The sequence below is a fragment of the Streptopelia decaocto genome (genome assembly GCF_964273445.1).
Source record: "Streptopelia decaocto genome assembly, chromosome: 16".
NCBI classification, from domain to species: Eukaryota; Metazoa; Chordata; class Aves; order Columbiformes; family Columbidae; genus Streptopelia; species Streptopelia decaocto.
Window position 1 is genome coordinate 958329 of NC_138671.1, and position 18118 is coordinate 976446.

General features: G+C 58.3%; 1 protein-coding gene across 6 annotated transcripts in view; it reads left to right on the forward strand.

The window, feature by feature from the left end:
* The first annotated feature begins 2277 nt into the window (after positions 1 to 2277).
* BAIAP2 (BAR/IMD domain containing adaptor protein 2) overlaps positions 2278 to 18118 on the forward strand; it is a 39074-nt gene continuing 23233 nt past the window's right edge. For 5 of the 6 annotated variants that reach the window (XM_082067022.1, XM_082067019.1, XM_082067017.1 and 2 more), the window contains exons 1-3: positions 2278 to 2401; positions 10239 to 10314; positions 12093 to 12179. In XM_082067022.1, coding sequence (XP_081923148.1) covers positions 2330 to 2401; positions 10239 to 10314; positions 12093 to 12179 — 235 coding nt within the window. In that variant the 5' untranslated portion in view covers positions 2278 to 2329. Of the gene's footprint in view, positions 2402 to 10238; positions 10334 to 12092; positions 12180 to 18118 lie in introns of those variants that run through there. The other variant, XM_082067021.1, reaches the window with a different exon arrangement.

An 18118-nucleotide genomic window follows, 5' to 3' on the forward strand; every position in this document is an offset into this window, starting at 1 on the left:
CGGGCAGGGCAGGCAGCACGGGCAGGATGGGCAGCACAGGCAGCACGGGAAGGATGGGCAGCACGGGAAGGATGGACCAGCCCTGGGCAGCCATTGCTGATCAGGAGTTCATGACATGGGAAAAGCCAGCGGCAATGATCATTTGATGAAGCTGCCTCTTAATGTGATGATCAGAAATTACTGGCTGCTTCCAGCTGAAGACTCACTTTGGGAGCGGGGGATATGAGGGAGAAAGGTTTCCAGTACTCAGAGTTCCTGGGGATAGGGAGAAGTAGAGGCTGGGAAGAAAGTGGAGCGGCTAGATACAAGAGATTCTCGGAGGGCTGTCCCAAAAGGCCTCTTTTATTATAAGAAATTACAAATCCTTTTATCTTCTTCACCAGAGGAACAGCTTGTTTGAATTGCTGGGCTGTCACACTGGAATTAGATGCAAGAACCCCCCACATCCATGACGTAGCGAAGAACTTACATAACGTAACTAAAAATAAGGTGATGGAGATGCAGATAGAGGCAACTCTTCTCCCGGGTGCTTGAGCTGAAATTCTTCGCTGACACGGGGAAGCCAGCGAGGTGCCGGGTCGGCCGAGGGAGCAGCACCGCGCCAGAGCCGCCCAGTCCGGCCGCCCGGGATGGAGCGGGGCAGGGGCACCGGGAGGCCCCCGCATGGACGCAGGCAGCCGAGCATCCCTCCTGGGAGCGGCCGCCTTGGGAGCCTGTGCCCCGGGCGCCCGGGGTTCTGTCCCACCGCCGCTTCTTCCTCAGCCCCAGTGGGAATGGGTCAACCATCAACCAGCAAAATGAGAAAAACCCTTCTCAGGGGGTCATACATTCTTTCCTGTCTTTTGGAGTGTGAAACCTCTGAGGGGGTAGAAGCCAAAGTGGGACCCAAATGTGGCCAGAGTGAGCCGTCGCCTTCAGTGCTGTCCCTGTTCCTGTCTGGGGCTGGGATGGAGAGTGAGAGGCAGCACAGGGAACAGAAACAGCAGGTTTGAGGCCAAGATATCGACCTCAGCTGCTTGGGTTCCTTGTTCTCAGAACTGATGGAGGAGATGAGGGAGAAAAACACACACTCAGCTGCTTAACTGTTTCACCACCTCTTGTGGCAGAGAAGAGGGAGAGGGAGGCTTGGCCAGCGGGCTGGGACAGGGCAGCCGGTGGTAGTTTGTGCCTGGAGGGACGGAAAGGACGAGGGACAGCTTTGCTGTCTCACAGGGACTGGCAGCTGGGAAGGGGTTCCCGGGGGAACCATGGGGTGACAGGGTATGAACGCGGCTCTCCCGGCTGGCCAGGCGGTGGGACAGCGTGGGACAGCGTGGGACAGCGTGGGAGGGGGCACGGCCTGCCTGTCCTCCTGCCGGGGCCGGACCCCCCAGCCAAGCACGGCTCCAGGCTGAGGTTTCCTTGCACCGTGGGCTGTGCCGCGTCGGCCCCGCCGTACGCTGTGGTGACCGCTCATCCCACCTTGCTCCCCTGGCCTGCCTGGATGACGTTCACCATCTTTCCCCATATAAAACCAACACCTTGCAAAGCACTGGCTGCTCTTCTTCCTGCTCCTCCTCGCCCATCCACCTCACACTGCGCAACCGGGGAACGGGGCACAGCGCCGGGCTGGGACGGGGTGTGGTGTACGGCAGCGCTGCGGTGGGACACGTCACTGGGATGTGGGCTAATGCTGGAGCTATAGGATGGAGTACAGCAGGGGTATGGTATGGAACAGGATGAGTTTACGGGGCATAGCGAGGGTACAGGATGAGGAATGGGGTACAGAGGGGGTATGGGATAGGGCACAGCAGGATATGGGAAATGGGTTATAGGAGGGGGCACAGCACGGTGCATTTTTTTAGGGAAAAATTCTTAATGGAGAGGGTTGTGAAGCAGTGGAACAGGTGGCCCAGGAAAGTGCCGGAGTCACCATCCCTGGAGGCGTTTCAAAGGCGTATAGACGAGGTTCTTAGGGACATGGTTTAGTGCCAGAGTTGGGTTATGGTTGCACTCGATCTCCAGGGTGTCTTCCACCCGGAACGACTCCGTGATTCCACGACCCTCCCGCCGTGCCCCCCGGGCCCACTCCGGGGCTCCCCCAGCGCCGCCGCCCCAGCCGGGGCGCGGAGCGCAGCGCATCCCGCCCGCACAGCCGGGCCAGGCGGCTCCTCCCCGCGGGGCGGAACGGGGCGGAACGGGACGGAACGGGGCGGAACGGGGCGGAACGGGGCGGGGGCGGCCGCGGGAGCTGATAAAAGGCGGCGCGGCCGCCGCTCCGCGCTGTTCTCCGCGCCCGCCGCCCGGCTCCGCGCCCCCGCAGCGCTCCGCGCAGCCCCGCCGCCCGCCCATGGTGCTGCCCGGCCCGCCCAGCATGTCCCGCTCCGAGGAGGTGCATCGCCTCACCGAAAATGTCTACAAGGTGAGCCCCGCAACAGGTGCCCGCCCGCCCCGGGGCTCTGCTGCGCTTTGGTGGGGCTTTTGCCCTTTAATTCCGCCCCCCCCAGCCCTCCCCCCGTTCCCATCCTCCGCCGGGCGCGGGGGCAGCGCGGGCGGGAGGAGGCGCCGCCGGGGGCCGGGGCCGCCCCCGCTCCCTCCCGGGGTGCGCTCGGGCTGCCGGTGCGGAGCGGCCGGGGCGGCAGCGGGAGCAGCCCCGGACCCCCCCGTCCTTCCCAGCCCCCCTCCCTCCAATCTCCCCGGGCCCCCCCAGCCCCCACCGCACCGTGGGGGAGCCCGCGGCGCCGGGAGCCTGCGTGGGAATTTGGCTTCTCCCGCGGGCGGGCAGCGCTGTCCCCAGATCACCTCGGTCCTGGGCAGGTTTGCGGCGGTTCCTCGCTTTCCTGCAGCAATTAAAAAGCGATCGGAGCCTTTTCTGCGTCTTGATTATAGCCCGAGTTTGTGACTCTATTTTTTTATTTCTTTCTACTTTGCTCCTGGTATCATGAGAAAGATAAAATAATTTATGTGCTTTAATTTTCCTGGTGAGGGAAGTGGTTTCTGCTCTGCTGGGTTCTGTGACCAAGTCTCATAAAACCTTTCTAGCCTAACGTGTAATGCAGGATGTCATTTGTTAAACTGGAAAGCTTGCATGATTTCCTGCATTTTAAGGGGTTAGACTGAATTACCTGGGAGCATTAAGCAGAAATAAAAATTCTGATTGAAAAGCTGAGTACGAAGAACGCCAAGGTGATGAAGTCCTGGAGTCTTGGATTTGGGGATGCTGGGGCATGGACAGCTGTTCAGATGGAGCTAATGGGATCCGAAATCTTGGCTCCTTGGGACGTAGAGCAGGCCTGTGAATGGAGCCTTCTGGCTTTGGTGTTTGACTGGGACTGGTGTCTGTGTGTCTGGACTCCCACCCTCTGGGTGGCCGATGCACCAGCTCACTGGGTTGCCCTGGGCCGTGGGCAGAACCCGGCACCGCGGGGTGTTGCCGCGGTCGCGTCCCCGTGCAGGCGGGAGCCCAGTGTTTGCGTATCAGCTGCCTGGGCAAACAGGGCGAGAGCGGCCGAGCTGGTCACCCGGGCTCAGTGACATTGTGGTTGTGCTGGGGACAGTTGCTGGGAACAGTTTCAGCTGGTGACTCAGTTGTTGTTTGAGGTGTGTTGTCCTCGAAGAAATGTGCTAAGAGCAGGTTTGTGGAGCAGGTCACAATTTCCCTGGGCGCCCGTGTGCAGCAACGTACAGAGTGTGCAGGGCGGCTCGTGGGCCGTGGCAACAAATGGGCTTAAATTATGTTTGTCCCCCAAGAAACGCAGGGTGAAGGCGGGCCGGGCAGCTCCCCTGCCCGCAGCTTCATCCGTCCTGCCCTGCCCGAGCCCTCGGGCCTCCATTTGTGTTTCCTGTGCTGAATGAGGAGCTTTTTCTCCTCTGCAGACGACGATGCTTTTCTTGGCCTCTGGAGATGTGCGGCATGGGGTGTGTGCAGGAACACGGTGTTTGCCTGTTTCTTTGAGGTCTTCTGCAACCTCTGGAGCCCAGTGTGAGGGCTGGAGGCTCAGGGACGGTGTGGACGCTCTGGAGCTATGTGAACTTTGGAATCGCCAAGTGCTTCATGTCCCCATTGCCCAAGTATTACGTTTTCTGGTCTGGAGCAGGAGCGGCAGCTCTCCGCGGCTGCTCCCCGCGCCGGCACCCTCTCCCGCCCGGGCTTTCCCGAGGCGTTCTGCTCGGGAAGCCCATTGTCACCGTTTTCCAGAACCAGTGCTCCCCCTCGGAGTGACTGTGCTAATGAGACGGTGGAGGAGCTGCCAGCCGCCCCCTTGCCGATGCTGCCACTACAGGCAGCTGCCTACACACGTGGAGTAATTACAGAGGGAGACGGAGGCTGCTGGCACCTTCCGCCAACGTAATCCCACCTTCCCTGGCGCTCATTCACCCCCGCGGACCCCGCTGCAGCTGCTGGGCTCTGCGGCGAGCCCAGGGTGACACCGCGGGGACGGCCCTGGGACGGGGACAGCCCTGGGACAGGGACGGCTGGGTGATGGGGCAGCCGCTCAGCCCTTGCACAGGATTGTCTACTTGCAGAAAGAGGGGACTGGCAATTCTTCCTGCCCCTGAGGACAAATCTGTCTCATTTACGACAGATTAGTTTATTGCAGTTTACAGGCTAGCCTCCATTTCATTTTGAAGCTATTTCTTCAAGTTTAAGGTCGTTTTGCAATGGTGTATGAGTAGCTCTCTGTTTGAAGAAGTGTTTTTCTTAAAAACACCCTAAACTCGAAGCCTAATTGTCTTGCACAAATACAGGGATAATTCCTGATAGTCACTTGCTACACATCAGCTGTAATAAGTGTTGTTGCTGGTATAACAGCCTCTTGCCTCGTTATCTCCAAGTCCAGAGGGAAGGGGAGCGATCCTCGCTGAGTGGGTCAGAAGGGAGATGGTGGGTGGCGGAGGGGGACGATGCGGTGTGACGGGACGCAGCTGCGCCCTGGCCCCAGCCTGGGCCACCCCCCAGTCCCGCGCGCTGTGCTCTGGGTGTCTCTGCTCCGGCCTCGGGGTGTCCCGCACCCCAGACTCCGGACGGGAGAGCGGTTCCTGGCCTCTGCTGAGATGGTTCAAACCGGGAAACCTGCAGGTTCAAGGTGATGAAGTGGGGAGCTCCTGCTTGCCGAGGGTGCCCCAGATCCCGCGGCTCCTGCTGGTGGGAGATGCTGCTCCCCGGGGGGGCAGCCGCTGGCGTTGCCGTCGGTGCCGTGCTGCGCTGACTGCGCTCTAAGGTTTCACGGCGGTGCTGCTCGTGTTGCAGGGCAGGGTACGGCCCAGGGCACACCAGAGCCTCCTGCATCGAGCGTGTGGAGCCGGAGCCTCTGGCCAAGCCCCTGGTGCAGGTGTGCGGGGAAGGGGCTGGGGGCCCATCCTGGACCCTGGTTACAAAGACACTTGGAGCTCTGGCCCTGACACTCGGGCTCCTTCATCCTCTGACATGACAGCTGCTAGAACTTAGATTACTTTAGATGCGGACCCTATTTTTTTTTTTTCAGATTCCCTTGCTCCTGGGCTCTTTCTGCAGTAAAGATGCAGCTGAGCCCTCTGGCTCTGGGTCAGGACGTGGGGCAGCCCCGGGGCAGGATGAGGGCTCGGAGCAGCTCCGGGAGCACAGGGTGCGCTGGGGGTGGGATGGGGAGGGGTGGATGCAGCCGGCAGCTGCTGGCGTTGTGACGCTGCTGCTTTGTTGTGTGTTCTGGTTCACCGAGATCCCGCGCTGGGGCTGTCCTGGCGGCAGAGCTGCGGGTGGGGGTGTCGAGAGCAATTGAAATCAGCCCCACTAACGAGTCCGGCGAGGCTCCCCTCCCCTCCCGGCAGAAACCTGGCTCGGAAAACGATGGGGTTGTCTTGTGATGGCGCAGGGCAGGTTGTGCGGAGATGGAGGCAGCGCTGGGGTTTGTTTGGGCATTAAATATTTAATACAGAAATAAAGAAAAGCATTCCTGGAGCAGGGCTGACCCATTTTGAAACAAACTTCCTTATAGCTGAGCTGCTTTTGCAGTGTGACTGTGGTGGAATGGGGAGTCTCCTGGTGCTTGTCATAGTCACATAATGTCCTGCTGTCACCCATGCGTCACTCAGGAAAGCTGTGGGTGCCAGGCTGAGCCCAGGCCACCCGTGTCACTGTGCAGCATCAGTCTTGCAAGGAGCCATCGCGCCTCGCTGCTGCGGATGGGCAGCCAAGAGTGGCACGTGGAAAGCTCCGGGGCTGGTTCTCAGCTCAGAGTCCATCACCGTGTTCGCTGGGGTGTCTGGGACGGCCCCAGGGAGCGTGTCCCAGGCCATTCCCGCGGGGCGGCTGCGGAGGAGCCCGGGCACAGCACACGCGGTGGCGTTGGTGGCGATGCTCATCCCGCGGTCACCTCCCGCAGCCGCCTCCGCTTCATGCCCGGCTCTCCAGCCCTTTGCCGTGTTGCTGTGTGGAGGAGAGGCTGGACATGACGTCTGGCTCTAATTACAGCACCGTGGTGAGGGTAGCAGGTCCGTAGCCGGTGGCCTGTCCCAGCCGCGGTGCTGTGCCGCAGCCGGGGCCACCGCGGCCAATGCTGGTGGTGCAGAGCTGGGTACCCGAGCGACCGCAGCCATCGAACAGCACCTGCTTTCTGTCGTGCTCTGGATCCAGCTGTAGGAGCTGCCTGGGAGGCCGCGGGGCTGGACCTGGGGAGAACTGTGCAGCCTGGCTTTAATGCTTTTGTTACAAGCCCTTAAGGAGGTCGTGCAGGTCTTTCCTATGCGGGAGAAACCTGATACACCCTGAACCAGCTCCATTTCCAGCTTCTTCCTGGGCAGGGATTAAACTTTGCTTCTGGGCTGACTCTTGCAGCATCGGCAGATCGTTGCTGGAGCGCGGAGCACGCTCAGCGGGGACGGCGGGGACCTGGTTTTCTGTTGCCTCTTCTCCCCCCCGTCCAGCAGGACTATGCCCTGGAGACCTCGTGCTTTGCATTAGTTTCATTTTTGGCAGCTGAATAAAGCCGTGCCAATCCCAGAGAGCTGAGTGGTATTACCCAGGGAATTTAGTGCAGTGGAACAAAGCAAAGCCCTTTCAACCTTCAGCTGCCAAGTTTTTTGTCTGTGTTTTTCTAAACTCTGCCCAGGCGGCATGTGGAAGGCAAACAACTTGTGGGTGGTGCTGATGGAGCAATATTTGAGGGAGAGCAAGATTTGCTTTCATTACCAGAATTTTGCTGCGTATCGGCTTTGCCGTAGTGTCCTGCAAACCTGGCGTCACCTCTCGGGGAGGAGAGTCCTGCCTGGGGCTGGGGGCGGCCGGGGCGCCCACCGGTGACACAACCCGCAGCGTCACGGGCGCCGTCACACGTCGTGCTGGTGATGGGTGTGTGAGCCGATGGCTTGTTGAGCGTGTTCCGTGCCAGAAACATGTTTGTTTTTCAGTGTTTCTCCTTAGCAGCTGGTGGCTTTTCAGCTTCTCACTTGGAGGGCGATGCGAAGGTGTGTTAGTGCCGGAGTCACCTTCCCTTCCCACCCTGGCAGTGCGAAGGCAGCTTGAAAAACCTCTATTTTTATGTCTGTAGTGAAGAGCCCTTTTCAACGCCCTCATCCTGCCCGCTGCTTTCGTTGGAGTCTCCAGACAGTGTCTTAAAAACACTCACTTTCAGCAAACTTCCTCTAAGGTTTAGTAATTTCATTTGGCCAGCTGAGAGTCACTTGCCCCCTCTTGACCTGATCAGTGGGACCCATTCTGGGAGTTTCCCCCCTTTATTTACTGCTGTTAAATGGCTGTTGGTCTGTGATCCTGCCCGGAGCGGTGCCAGCAGCCGCTGGGCTGGGTCGTGCTGGGGGTCCCTGCAGTTTGGGGAGATGCGCTGGATTTGGAAGGGGGTTTCTGTGAACCTGGGCCAGCGCGTCCGGCCCCACGAGCCCCGCGGGTGGAGAGAGCAGCTCAGTGGCTTTAGCCTCTTGTGCACGGTGCTGTGCCCGTCGCTGCCGTCGGCGCCTGGCCGCGGTGTGCCGCGGTGTGCATGGTGTGCCGTGGGGACAGCCACAGCCACAGTCACCTGCAGGTGATGCTTTGTCTGTGGATCCTATTCCGGCATTTATCCACTGCGCTCTGTGCTTCAGGGAGCTGTGTTTACATAGGCACTGCTGCAAAAATCACTTTATTTATATACCCATACATATACATAAACACGTACTGCGCTTAACCCAGCAAAATGTTTAAAATCCCTTACCCACAGAAATTCTGCCAATATTTCTTCTGCATGAACGTTATTCAGCCTCAGTCTGCTCAGGCTGAGCTTGAGCCTGGTGGAGGCTGCGGGCACAGCTCTGCTGGCAGCGGGGACGTGTCCGTGTCCCTGTCCCCATGTCCCTGTCCCCGCCATGGGCAGCAGGGACGTGTCCGTGTCCCTGTCCCCATGTCCCTGTCCCCACTGTGGACAGCAGGGACGTGTCCGTGTCCCGGCCATGGACACCCATCCCACACCTCCAGCCACTCTGGGGGATAAAGCAGGTGGATTTTTCTGACCAAAGCCAAGTGTGACGTGGGAAGGAGGGAGCAATCCTTGTCAGTGTTAATTAACTCCTGTGCAATTGTCTCCTACAATTAGGGAAAACAAGTTGCTATGTGGACTGCTGCTACAGGTTAATTTTCTCCTTTCAAGCTGAGCGTGTTCACTAAACTGCTTCCATGTGCGCTGTGCTGCTGTGTCGCTTGACCTGCAGCCTTAATTAGCACTGAATTTTCTCGTTAGCCTCCTGCTTGCCTGTCAGGTCTCCGGGAACCATCTTCTGCCCTTCGCAGGGTGGTGTGTGGTGCTGTGGGACGGACCCGCGACACCGAGCGCCGCGGGCAGCGGGACGGTGGCTCTGGGCCATCGCACCAGCCAACAAACCCCAGCACCAAGGCGATGTCCCCTCAGCGGTGGCCTCCGAGCTGGCGTCCCATGCAGGTCCCTGCTCACTGAAATCAGAAAATGGCCGGTTTGAGCCGGGGGAAGGTTCTGGCTGAGCCTGGCACACGTGCACCCGCCGAAGAAAATTAAACCGTCACACTCTCCAAAGAGCAGGCAGCAGGAACTCGGGATAAAAGTGCCTCGGGCAGAAAATGAGCTTTATAGTGTTTGGCCAGCTTCGGAGGAGGTGACAGATGCTTAATCAGCTTATTTGCCATACGTGTCTGTGTGTCGCCTTCCCTTCCCGGGACGGGCGCAGCGCCCTCGCTCCGCGGGAGCGCCCGCGTGTCCGTGCGCGGGACTCGGGGCTGAGCCGGGTTTAGCGGCGGTGCCCTTGCTGCCCAAGGCGGGGATGGGTGCTCGCCCGCGCTCGCTGCACAGGGCAGATTCGCAGGGAGAATGGAGATTTTGTTGTCTTCTGGGCTCGGCCGGGAATCGGTGTCTGGTTTTAGAGATGCTATCGGTGCCGGGGATTGAATGGCGCTGGCAGGGGAGGGGCAGGAGCTGCCGTGACAAACATACAAAGAGCCCTTCTTCTTCGTGAGCCGATTATTCCTTCCCCCCGTGTTTAAATAAGGACCTTAAAGCGAGGGAGGCAAAGCTGTCAGACAGCGCTTCTGTTCCCTGACACCCTCCTTTATGCGTTTATAGGCAGGTGGAAAGTGACACCAAGAGCTTTGAGACCGAGGTGCCATTCCTCGCACCCGGCTCCGGGCGCGGTGGGGACGCTGGGGCCTTTGTTCTGTCCCCAGCTCCCCGGTGGCTGTTTCAGGTGCCACGGTACCGCTCTGCAGCCCTTTCCGCTTGGCCGTGATGGACCAGGGTGACGCTGCTCCCGAGGCCGCCCCAGCAGTGGGACATCACCAGCCATCGTCTCCTGGAACTCCAGTCACCGTGGTGCTTGGTCTGATGGCTGTAGCCCACTGCCTCAAACAGCCGCTTGTGGTTGTTATTATGGTTATATTTGCCATATCTGATAATTGTCTGGTTTGGCCGTTCACTGCTCTCTTAGGGTGAAGCACCTGCACAAGCATCTCGTGCCGGGGCTCCTTGTTATTGCCCCTCTGCCCGTGGTGCCCAAACCCCAGCCGGGTCTCGCTGCTTGAGCTGCGGGGTGAGGCCGCTGCTTTGTGTGTTATTTGCAGTGCCTGGGTGTGCTCACGGTTCTCGGTGTACACCCAGCATCCTCTTGCCATCCTTGGGGAGCCTGAGTTGCTGTGTCGAGTGGGGGAGGATTTTTTTGCTCCATTTTTGCTTTTATGAGCATCGAGTTCAACTCCTGGGGAGCACGGAGCTGCTCTGCCCGCTCCCCATCACTTCTGCTAATTCCCAATTATGTTCTTTTTCCTTTAGACGATCATGGAGCAGTTCAACCCCAGCCTCAGGAATTTCATCTCTATGGGGAAGACCTATGAAAAAGCTTTAGCGAGTAAGTGAAGCCGCATCATGTTTGTTGCTGAAGTGCTGGGGCGGAGCGGGTCGGTGGGGCTGGCTGGACACGCGGCCTCGGCGGAGGGGAGAGCTGGAAAACCAGCCTGGGATGCTCGTTTTCCCCAGGAGAGTGAAGGGAGGAAAGCGGGGAAGCGTTTTGTGGACCTCAGTGCAAAGCTGACACCATTAGGACGTGCAGGCGTGTGCCTGGCGCAGCCTCGTGGATGTGGAGAGGCTTCAGGTGATATAACGTTGGGTGGCAACTGCATGGCAAATACACCTCCGCCCAGCTGATCGTTAAATATTACTTCAAAATGCTTAGAATTAAGATTTTAAGTTCTCTTTAAAGGTGTGTTATCAAAATGTTCAGGTTTCCCAGAAGAATGCATTGGAAGAGGAGGGAGAAAACTGAAAATATTGGTGGTGGCTCTTGATTAGGAATACAAGGTCCTCCTGGGAGCCATTGGGGAGGTGGAGATTTAAATGGTCAACAGTCAAATATGCGTTGATGAAAACTAAATATGAACTGTTCTGGCTTAACATGACCCTGCGTACTCCATGGCATTCAGGAGGGCTCCGTGCGCCCCGCGGCAGCTGCTTCCTGCTGGGAGCTCTGCTCGCTCCGGAGCACCGCGCGTGCCCCTTGGGTGTTATTTGGGTAACTGGCTCAGTGGAAATGCTGTAAGGGAAGAGACCGTCATCACCTTAAAAAACAATAAATGCCAGTGTCATGTGGAGTGTGAAACCCACCCTTTGGGAAGGGTCCGCGCTGCCTCCCTTTGCCTGCAGCAGGTTTTATTTCCCACAAGTCAGATGGGGTTCCTGGCTGTTTCGGTGAGGGGTGTTTTAGGACGCGGCCCTGCTGCCGTTCCCGGGCGCTGCCCTGCACGCTGCTTTCCTGCCGGTTCTCAGCCTTGTTTTTAAGTGGGTTTTAATGGGTCAGCGGGGCCGGGGTCGGGTCTCCAGCAGGGCAGGGGGACAGGCGGGGTCCGATGGCTCGGAGAAGAGGTGCCGCTTAGAGCCGTGGGGTGGTTTTATTTATTCTTCTAAAATGTTATACTGATAATGCATCTTTTAATCACCCGGGTGGTGGGGTCTGTTTGTTACATGCTGCTTTATCACAGCTTGTTTTGGGCACACTGTTGCTGCAGCGTTTTGTGGATAACCAGTACGATCACTTGCTTTCTGTTTCTCTCACATCCCTGCTGCGAATACGCTTTGTAGCCCAAGATCTTCCTGTAATTTCAAAGCTTGTCTTTGGTCATCCCTTCCTTTGGATCTCTGAGCTCGTGGCGCATCTGAAGGAAGCGTCTTAATCAGCGAATCGTGCTGGAAGAGGCTTCGGCTCATAATTTGTCGGTGTTGAGCTAAAGCCGTACAACATGTTCTCGTGATTAGAGGAAACCCCCTGCTTATCTGATTAAAGTGGAGAGTGTAGCTGCAATGTCAACAAACAAGACTGAACTATAATGAAAGTCTGTGATATTCAATTATTCCACAGTGATTTCTTTCTCTGAGCGGCGTTAGCAGGCCCTTGCTATACCGGAATGAAAACCACCGAGGTCCTGCACGTACCTTTTATTCTTTTCCTCCTAAACAGCCCTGTAATCTTGCTGCTCGAGCTTTCTTCACTCATTTTTCTGTTTGTGTAGTCCCTCCCTGGGAGGTCAAGCCCTTTGAAGTAATGTCTGTTTTAATGTTTAGCATCTATTCAGTGCCATAGAGGTTGTAATAGCCGTTAATGAGAATTTAACTGCATTTTTTTTATGCTTTTAGGTATGACATATGCAGCAAAAGGATACTTCGATGCTCTGGTTAAGATGGGAGAGCTTGCCAGTGAAAGCCAAGGATCTAAAGAACTGGGTAAGTCACCGATTTACTCTTAAATGGAGTCGCAGTGTGGAGCAGGCTCGGAGCGCAGGGATGGAACCAGATTTTTGCAGTTGCTGGGGGTAACAAGCTCAATGTGGAACTGATACTGCCTCGTGTGAATGGTGGAAGTGTCTCTGTATTTACTGTTAATTTAGCTTAAAAAAAAAAGCCTGCTATTTTTAGCATCTGGATTTTGGGGCACTGTCTTCTTGTGGTGTTTGCAAAGAGGAAGCGTTTGCAGAGAGCGGTTTTGCTGCCGTTTCCCTCCTGCTTTGCAGAGGAGAGAGGAGCAGCAGCCTGGTCTGGAGCTGGGACAGGGAGCGGGTGCGAGCGGGCAGCTCGGCCGGTTGAGTCCCCGGGATCTGCCCCGGGATCTGCCCCGGGATCTGCCCCGGGATCTGCCCCGGGATCTGCCCCGGGATCTGCCCCGGGATCTGCCCCGGGATCTGCCCCGGGATCTGCCCCGGGATCTGCCCCGGGATCTGCCCCGGGATCCGCTGTCTGCACATCACAGCGCAATGCGGCTGGTGACTTGTTTGCTCAGTCGATCAGGGTCACAACATGTCACGATGCTCGGTGCCTCCTTTCCCTTTCTTACGCTTATTCCCGCGGTGAGTCCTCCAGGAGAGGCTTTTCCAGTCTCCCCGCCACTGGAACATGGCTCCTGTGTTCTCCCTCCTCGCTGCAGCCACTCGATAAGGTTCCCATGAGGCTGAGGTGGATTTAGGTCTCATTGCCTTTGCAGTCCCAGGTGGACTCTTCCTCCTCCTCCTGGTCCCTCCTGCAGCTCTGGCTCCCCAGGTTGCTGTGCTAGGAGATGGCAAACTGTGCTCATTAACACCATCTCTCTGAGGCAGCTAATTAGCGGAGAAGAGGTTGGGCTGCAATGACTCTGAGGGCTGGATGGGTGAACTGGCCTCGGTTTTGCCGCGTTGTGCTCGGTGTCCCCGGCCACGAGCTGCTCCAGCGCCGGCTGCTGCGGCATTGTCATGGGGAAGCAGCAAGTGTCTATGGAAACCGATTCTATCACTTGGATTCAAGCTGCCTATAGCAATCTGTTTCTGCTTAATAAAAAAAGGAAACAAAAAGCACAAGAGAACCTTGTGTGCGATGCACACGGAGATTATCAGGGCGGTGCAGAGCTGGCGGGGTGCTGTGGGGCTCTGGGGAGTCTGGTGGGAGGTGGCTCAGTGGGGCGAGGGCAGGAGCTCGGGGACCACAAACCGGCCCTCAGAGCAGCTCCAGACTCTGCTCACACTTAAAACCCAGTTTGGTGTCAACTGCTGCTCCCGCTCCCTCGCCCATGGACGGCGTTTGGCAGCGGGTGTGCGAGCGCCCTCCCCATGTGCATTCGCTGGGTGGTCTCAGGATTTTGAGGTTGGTTTAAAATGTTTCCACTCAATGTGAGCACATCCAAGGGAGAATCCAACAGCTCCTGCTCGGCCGTGGTGAGCGGCTGCTCCTCGGACCTCTTGGCTTTGTTGATCTTGCTGATATTTATTGTGGCAGCTGCTCACTGCAGAAGAAAGTGAAGATAAAATTCCTGGCTGCAGTTTAGTGGCGCTGATAGCAGCTGGGACACAGCCCCCTCCCAGCGGTGTGAAAACGGGCTGAAAAATGTTTTGGATGGGGGCTGTGCTCGCCAAAGGTGCAGCTTTTCCCAGGAACACCTTGACCTTATCTGTCCTTGTGCTGTGCTTGCTGATAGCGCCGGAAAGGAGCGCTGGGGTCTGGGATGTTTCATTCCTTACTCGAGGCAGCAGCAGATGTGGATGCTCATAAATGCCGCTTGCACGGATGCTGTGTCCCCGTCAGTCCCTCCGTGTGTGGTGGGTTCCTCCGTGAGCTGCTCCGGGTGCCGGGCAGGACTCGAGGATGCTCTGGGACAGCAGCTCGCATCTGTTCTCAGCCTCCACCAAAAAGAATCTGAGGGGTTTGTTTCCCTCCTTAGCTCTTATCTGAATGTGGATGCTTTTCTGATGTAACTTCTGGGACAGGAGGTGTCAAAAGAACATAAAAGTACTGCACATCCCTTGTGTAAAGGTGCTGGAGGCAGCCGGGTCTGTCCCCAGCTCTGGTGCAGCGGCGATGCTGCCGGTGCCAGGAGAGCTGCGGTGGCCCTTTCGCTGCTCCAAACCGGCCGTGTGTTCCTGTTGTCATCTCTCCAGCAGCTCTTGTGACTCTAAGGAGCTGCTCTCTGCGTTGGGTGCCGGGGAGGTGCCCGTTGCTCCGTGCAGCCCTGCGGGTGCTGCGGGCGGGCGGCCAGTTCTGCTCCGTCCTGGCTTCTTTAAAGACGTGTTCCTTGGTGGTGCCAATTCTGCACGTTGGTCTTGCTGAGCACATTTACCCTCCCCGAGCGCTGCCCCCACGCTTGGGTCTGTGCTCACCAGCTGCTTAGCACTTCATATTTCTTGTAAATTCTCCATCGGATTTTAGCAACTGTGTGGAGACGGGATAATCCTGTGTGGTGATGGAAAACCTAGCGATAATGAAGTACTTGAGCTGTAATCAGCTCTGTTGCTTGCGTTTTTGGGTGTGAGCCCCTGGTGGGGCTGTACCTCCCTCTGAGCCCCTGGTGGGGCTGTACCTCCCTCTGAGCCCCTGGTGGGGCTGTACCTGCTTCCTGCCGTCCATTGGCAATGCTGGGAGTTCGGCGGGTTTTAGGAATGGGCACGGCCTGTTGTGTGGCCAGTCCTGGTCCTGGAGGCGTTCGTGTCCCCTCCTGGGACCGCTGGCGTGCAGGATGCGCCGGTTCTGTGGGTGTGAGCTGGGTGGCTCCGGGCTGGTGCAGTGAGGTCTATGCAAGCATGTTCTTCTGGGCTAATTAATCCTGTGCCACCAATGTAGCTGCTGCCAGAGCCGTTGGGCACCGGGGACTTGCTGGTCTGTATGTCAGGAGGCATCACGATCCAGAAACGTGATCCGTGTGTTTGTGGCGGTGGGAAGCGGGCGCAGGTCACCCCGGGCTGTCCCTGCTGAGTGTCAACGGGAGCTGCTCAGCCTGGGGGAGCCGATTACTGAAGTGTTGTTGAACTTGGCAGACTCGGGACGCCTTGGGAAGCTGTTGCTTTTTCCTTTACCTGGTCTCTCAATAAATAAATAAATGTCGTAAGCTTTGCCAAGCAGGATTGAAGCAGAGGCTGCAAACGGAGCTGATCATTGTAATGCTGATGAGTCCTAATACATCAACACATCCTACCATCCTTTGGGGCTGTGATAAGTGAAACCTTTTGAAGAGGAAATAGATGAATCAGCGCAGAGAAGCTGATTGTTTCCCCACACTCGTCTCCTTCCCCCGGCACACGCTGCTGCTGCAGGACAGGCTGAGCACAAGCATCAACATGATCTGGCTTGAAGCTCCTTCACTGATGCATTGGTTTTGGTATTCTTATTAAAAATGGCTCATATTCAGCTGAAGGGGGGGGATTGGCGGGTGGAGTGGGGGAAATATTATGCTCTGAAAACTCAAAACCAGAGTGCCGTGAGGTACCCAAATGCTGTCAGTCCCTACGGCTTCTGGAGGGGCAGGTGGCTCCTGCGCGGGCCGGTGGTGCGACCGAGGGATGTGGAACAACCTGTTTGCCTGTTCCTGTCGGGTGTGGTAGGGAAGGGCCCACAATAGCCCCAATAGTTCTCCCAGAACGATACTGTGAGTCAGACAGACGTAAATAGCAGCTCCTCCTGCCTGTTTGTGCCCTGCAGCCTGCGGAGAGGTGTGAGCCTGGCACGGGCGGGCAGAACCCCTGCTCTGCAGTCCTACCCTTCCTCATCTTTATTTTTGCCTCTGGGCTTGGCTGAGATGCTTAACTGCGCGTTTCTTGACCTATAGGATGTGCATTTTGGCGGCGAGCCTGGTCCGGTGCTCGCACTCTGTACAATTCACACCGTGACCCGAGCTCCTGCCCTGCTCCTGCCCGGCTGCGCAGCCGTGGTTACCGCGGTTGACTTGAAAACACCAGGGGCAGGTGATGCAAACCGCCCGTGGCGAGGGCGGCCGCGGTGCTGCCGGGGCCGGGGCGTGTGCCGCGCTCCCGGCTCCGCTCACACCGCGCGGTATCTGCTGTCAGCACAGCGCTGCGGATCCGCTCCTGAGCCAGGGTTTGAAATACTCAGGCTTTCTGACTGCCGTGGTGTCTCTTGGTCACGGTTTAGCTTCTCCCCTGCGGCCGCGCTGGGTTAGCCCGAGCGGGTTCAGGGCACAATGTCTGTTAAAGTCTAACAAGGTCTGTAGCTCCTTGGCTGCAGCTCGTGGTGTGGCGGTGCCGGGGGGCGATGGGGGAACTCGCACAGCGCCGTGGCTGCTATTTGGGGTTCAAATCCTCCTGCCCCCGCGTGGGCTCCTGGGACTGTGGGTGCCACGGGATGCCAGGAGCTGGTTCCTTGGGGGCTGGTGGGGCTGTAGGAGCGCGGGGGAAGCTCCAGAGGCAGCTCTAGTGCTTCCGTGGAGCGCAGACACCGCTGGCACCGCAGAGCAATTGCAGGGGCTGGCGGTGTCCCCTTGTGGGGCTGGCACATGGGGCTGGCACAGGGAGCAGCCCGTGGCAGGGATGCTGTGCGGTGGGTTCGGCTCCGTGCCGCTGCCCCCTTTGATGTGGGGCAGCAACGCCCCACGCTCCCGCTGCGATAAGAGCTGGGGAGTGGCGGTGGAGGAGAAAGTCTGAACAAGAAGATGCGTATCTGGCGGGAGAGGCCCAGGAGCCCTCCTGGGAGCGGGGCCGTGCCCGGGTGAGGAACGCGGTGGGGCAGAGCCGCGTTGTCCCCATGCCAGGGGCTGGGTGTACCCAGCGCTGGATTTGGGGATATGTACATTATTCCTGAGCGCCCCAGCCGCTGCTCTGGGGCGCGTTGGGAGCTCGGCAGCGCCGGGCCAGCCCTGCACCAGCTTTCTGAGCCGGGATTTCCACTCGGACCAAAGGGAAGTGAAAAGGAGAGGGGGTGGTGTGAGCTTTGGGCATAATAAGCGGGCCATGCTTGCACTGATATACTCTTGAAAAAGCAATCTCGGCTGAGCGCCGGCATTGCGTCATCGCCTCCTTGCAGTGGGAATTCGTGCACTTCCCATGATTGAGCCGTCGCAGCCCAACCGGAGAGCAATTTCCTGGCGGTCTCGTGGTGGTGACCCCGTGCCCGGACCTCCCTGCTCATGCGTGAAGCTCTTCACCGCAGACGTGTGGAATTACTGCTGGGGCTGCTCCGCTCTGCCCGGCTCTGGCAGGGCGGCTGGCAGAGTCACAGCCGGCTCGGTGGCTGCGGGGATCTTGGCACACGGTTTCCTCCCGGTGAAGGAGCAGAGCGCAGCCGCGCCGCCCCGCCACCTCCTCCGTTTGGGGGATACTTTGCACATCGCTGCTCTCTCCAGGAGCCAGACTGGGGATATGGGGGACAGCGGCCCTGGTGCCATTCGGTGCTGGCCGAGCAGTGCTGCAGCCGGTTCTGTTCCTGCGTTGACCCCGGTGCCTGCCAAGGACAAAAGGGATCAGATTTTAATGTTTGCAGAAGGTTTTGAGACACAGTGTACCGTGCAAAGTATGAATTGCTTCAGCCACAGGAGCAAAGCACCCCTGGGCCGGGTCGTTCCCGGTCGGCTGGCGGTGTTGACGCTCGCTGGCTATGGCGCTGAGCCCGTGGTGTGCTGGGACAGGCTGCGCTGGAGCAGGGCAGGAGTGAGCAGCCCTGCATGGACACAAACCTGGGCTCCGTGTGTCCCGGGGAAGGGGGACCCACCGTCGGGTGGGATTAGGGCTCTGGCTGCTCATCCCCATGTCCCCAGGGGGTTCCCGGGCTCATCCCTGCCCAGAGCTGCCACCTGCCCCTTCGGCAGCCCCGGGAGTGCTGCAGCACCTCCCGCACGTTGTCCTGGGAGTCCAGGCCTGGTGTCCCCTTCCCATTGCATTTCCCATCACTGAGCTTGCTGTCCTCTCCTTTAAAAC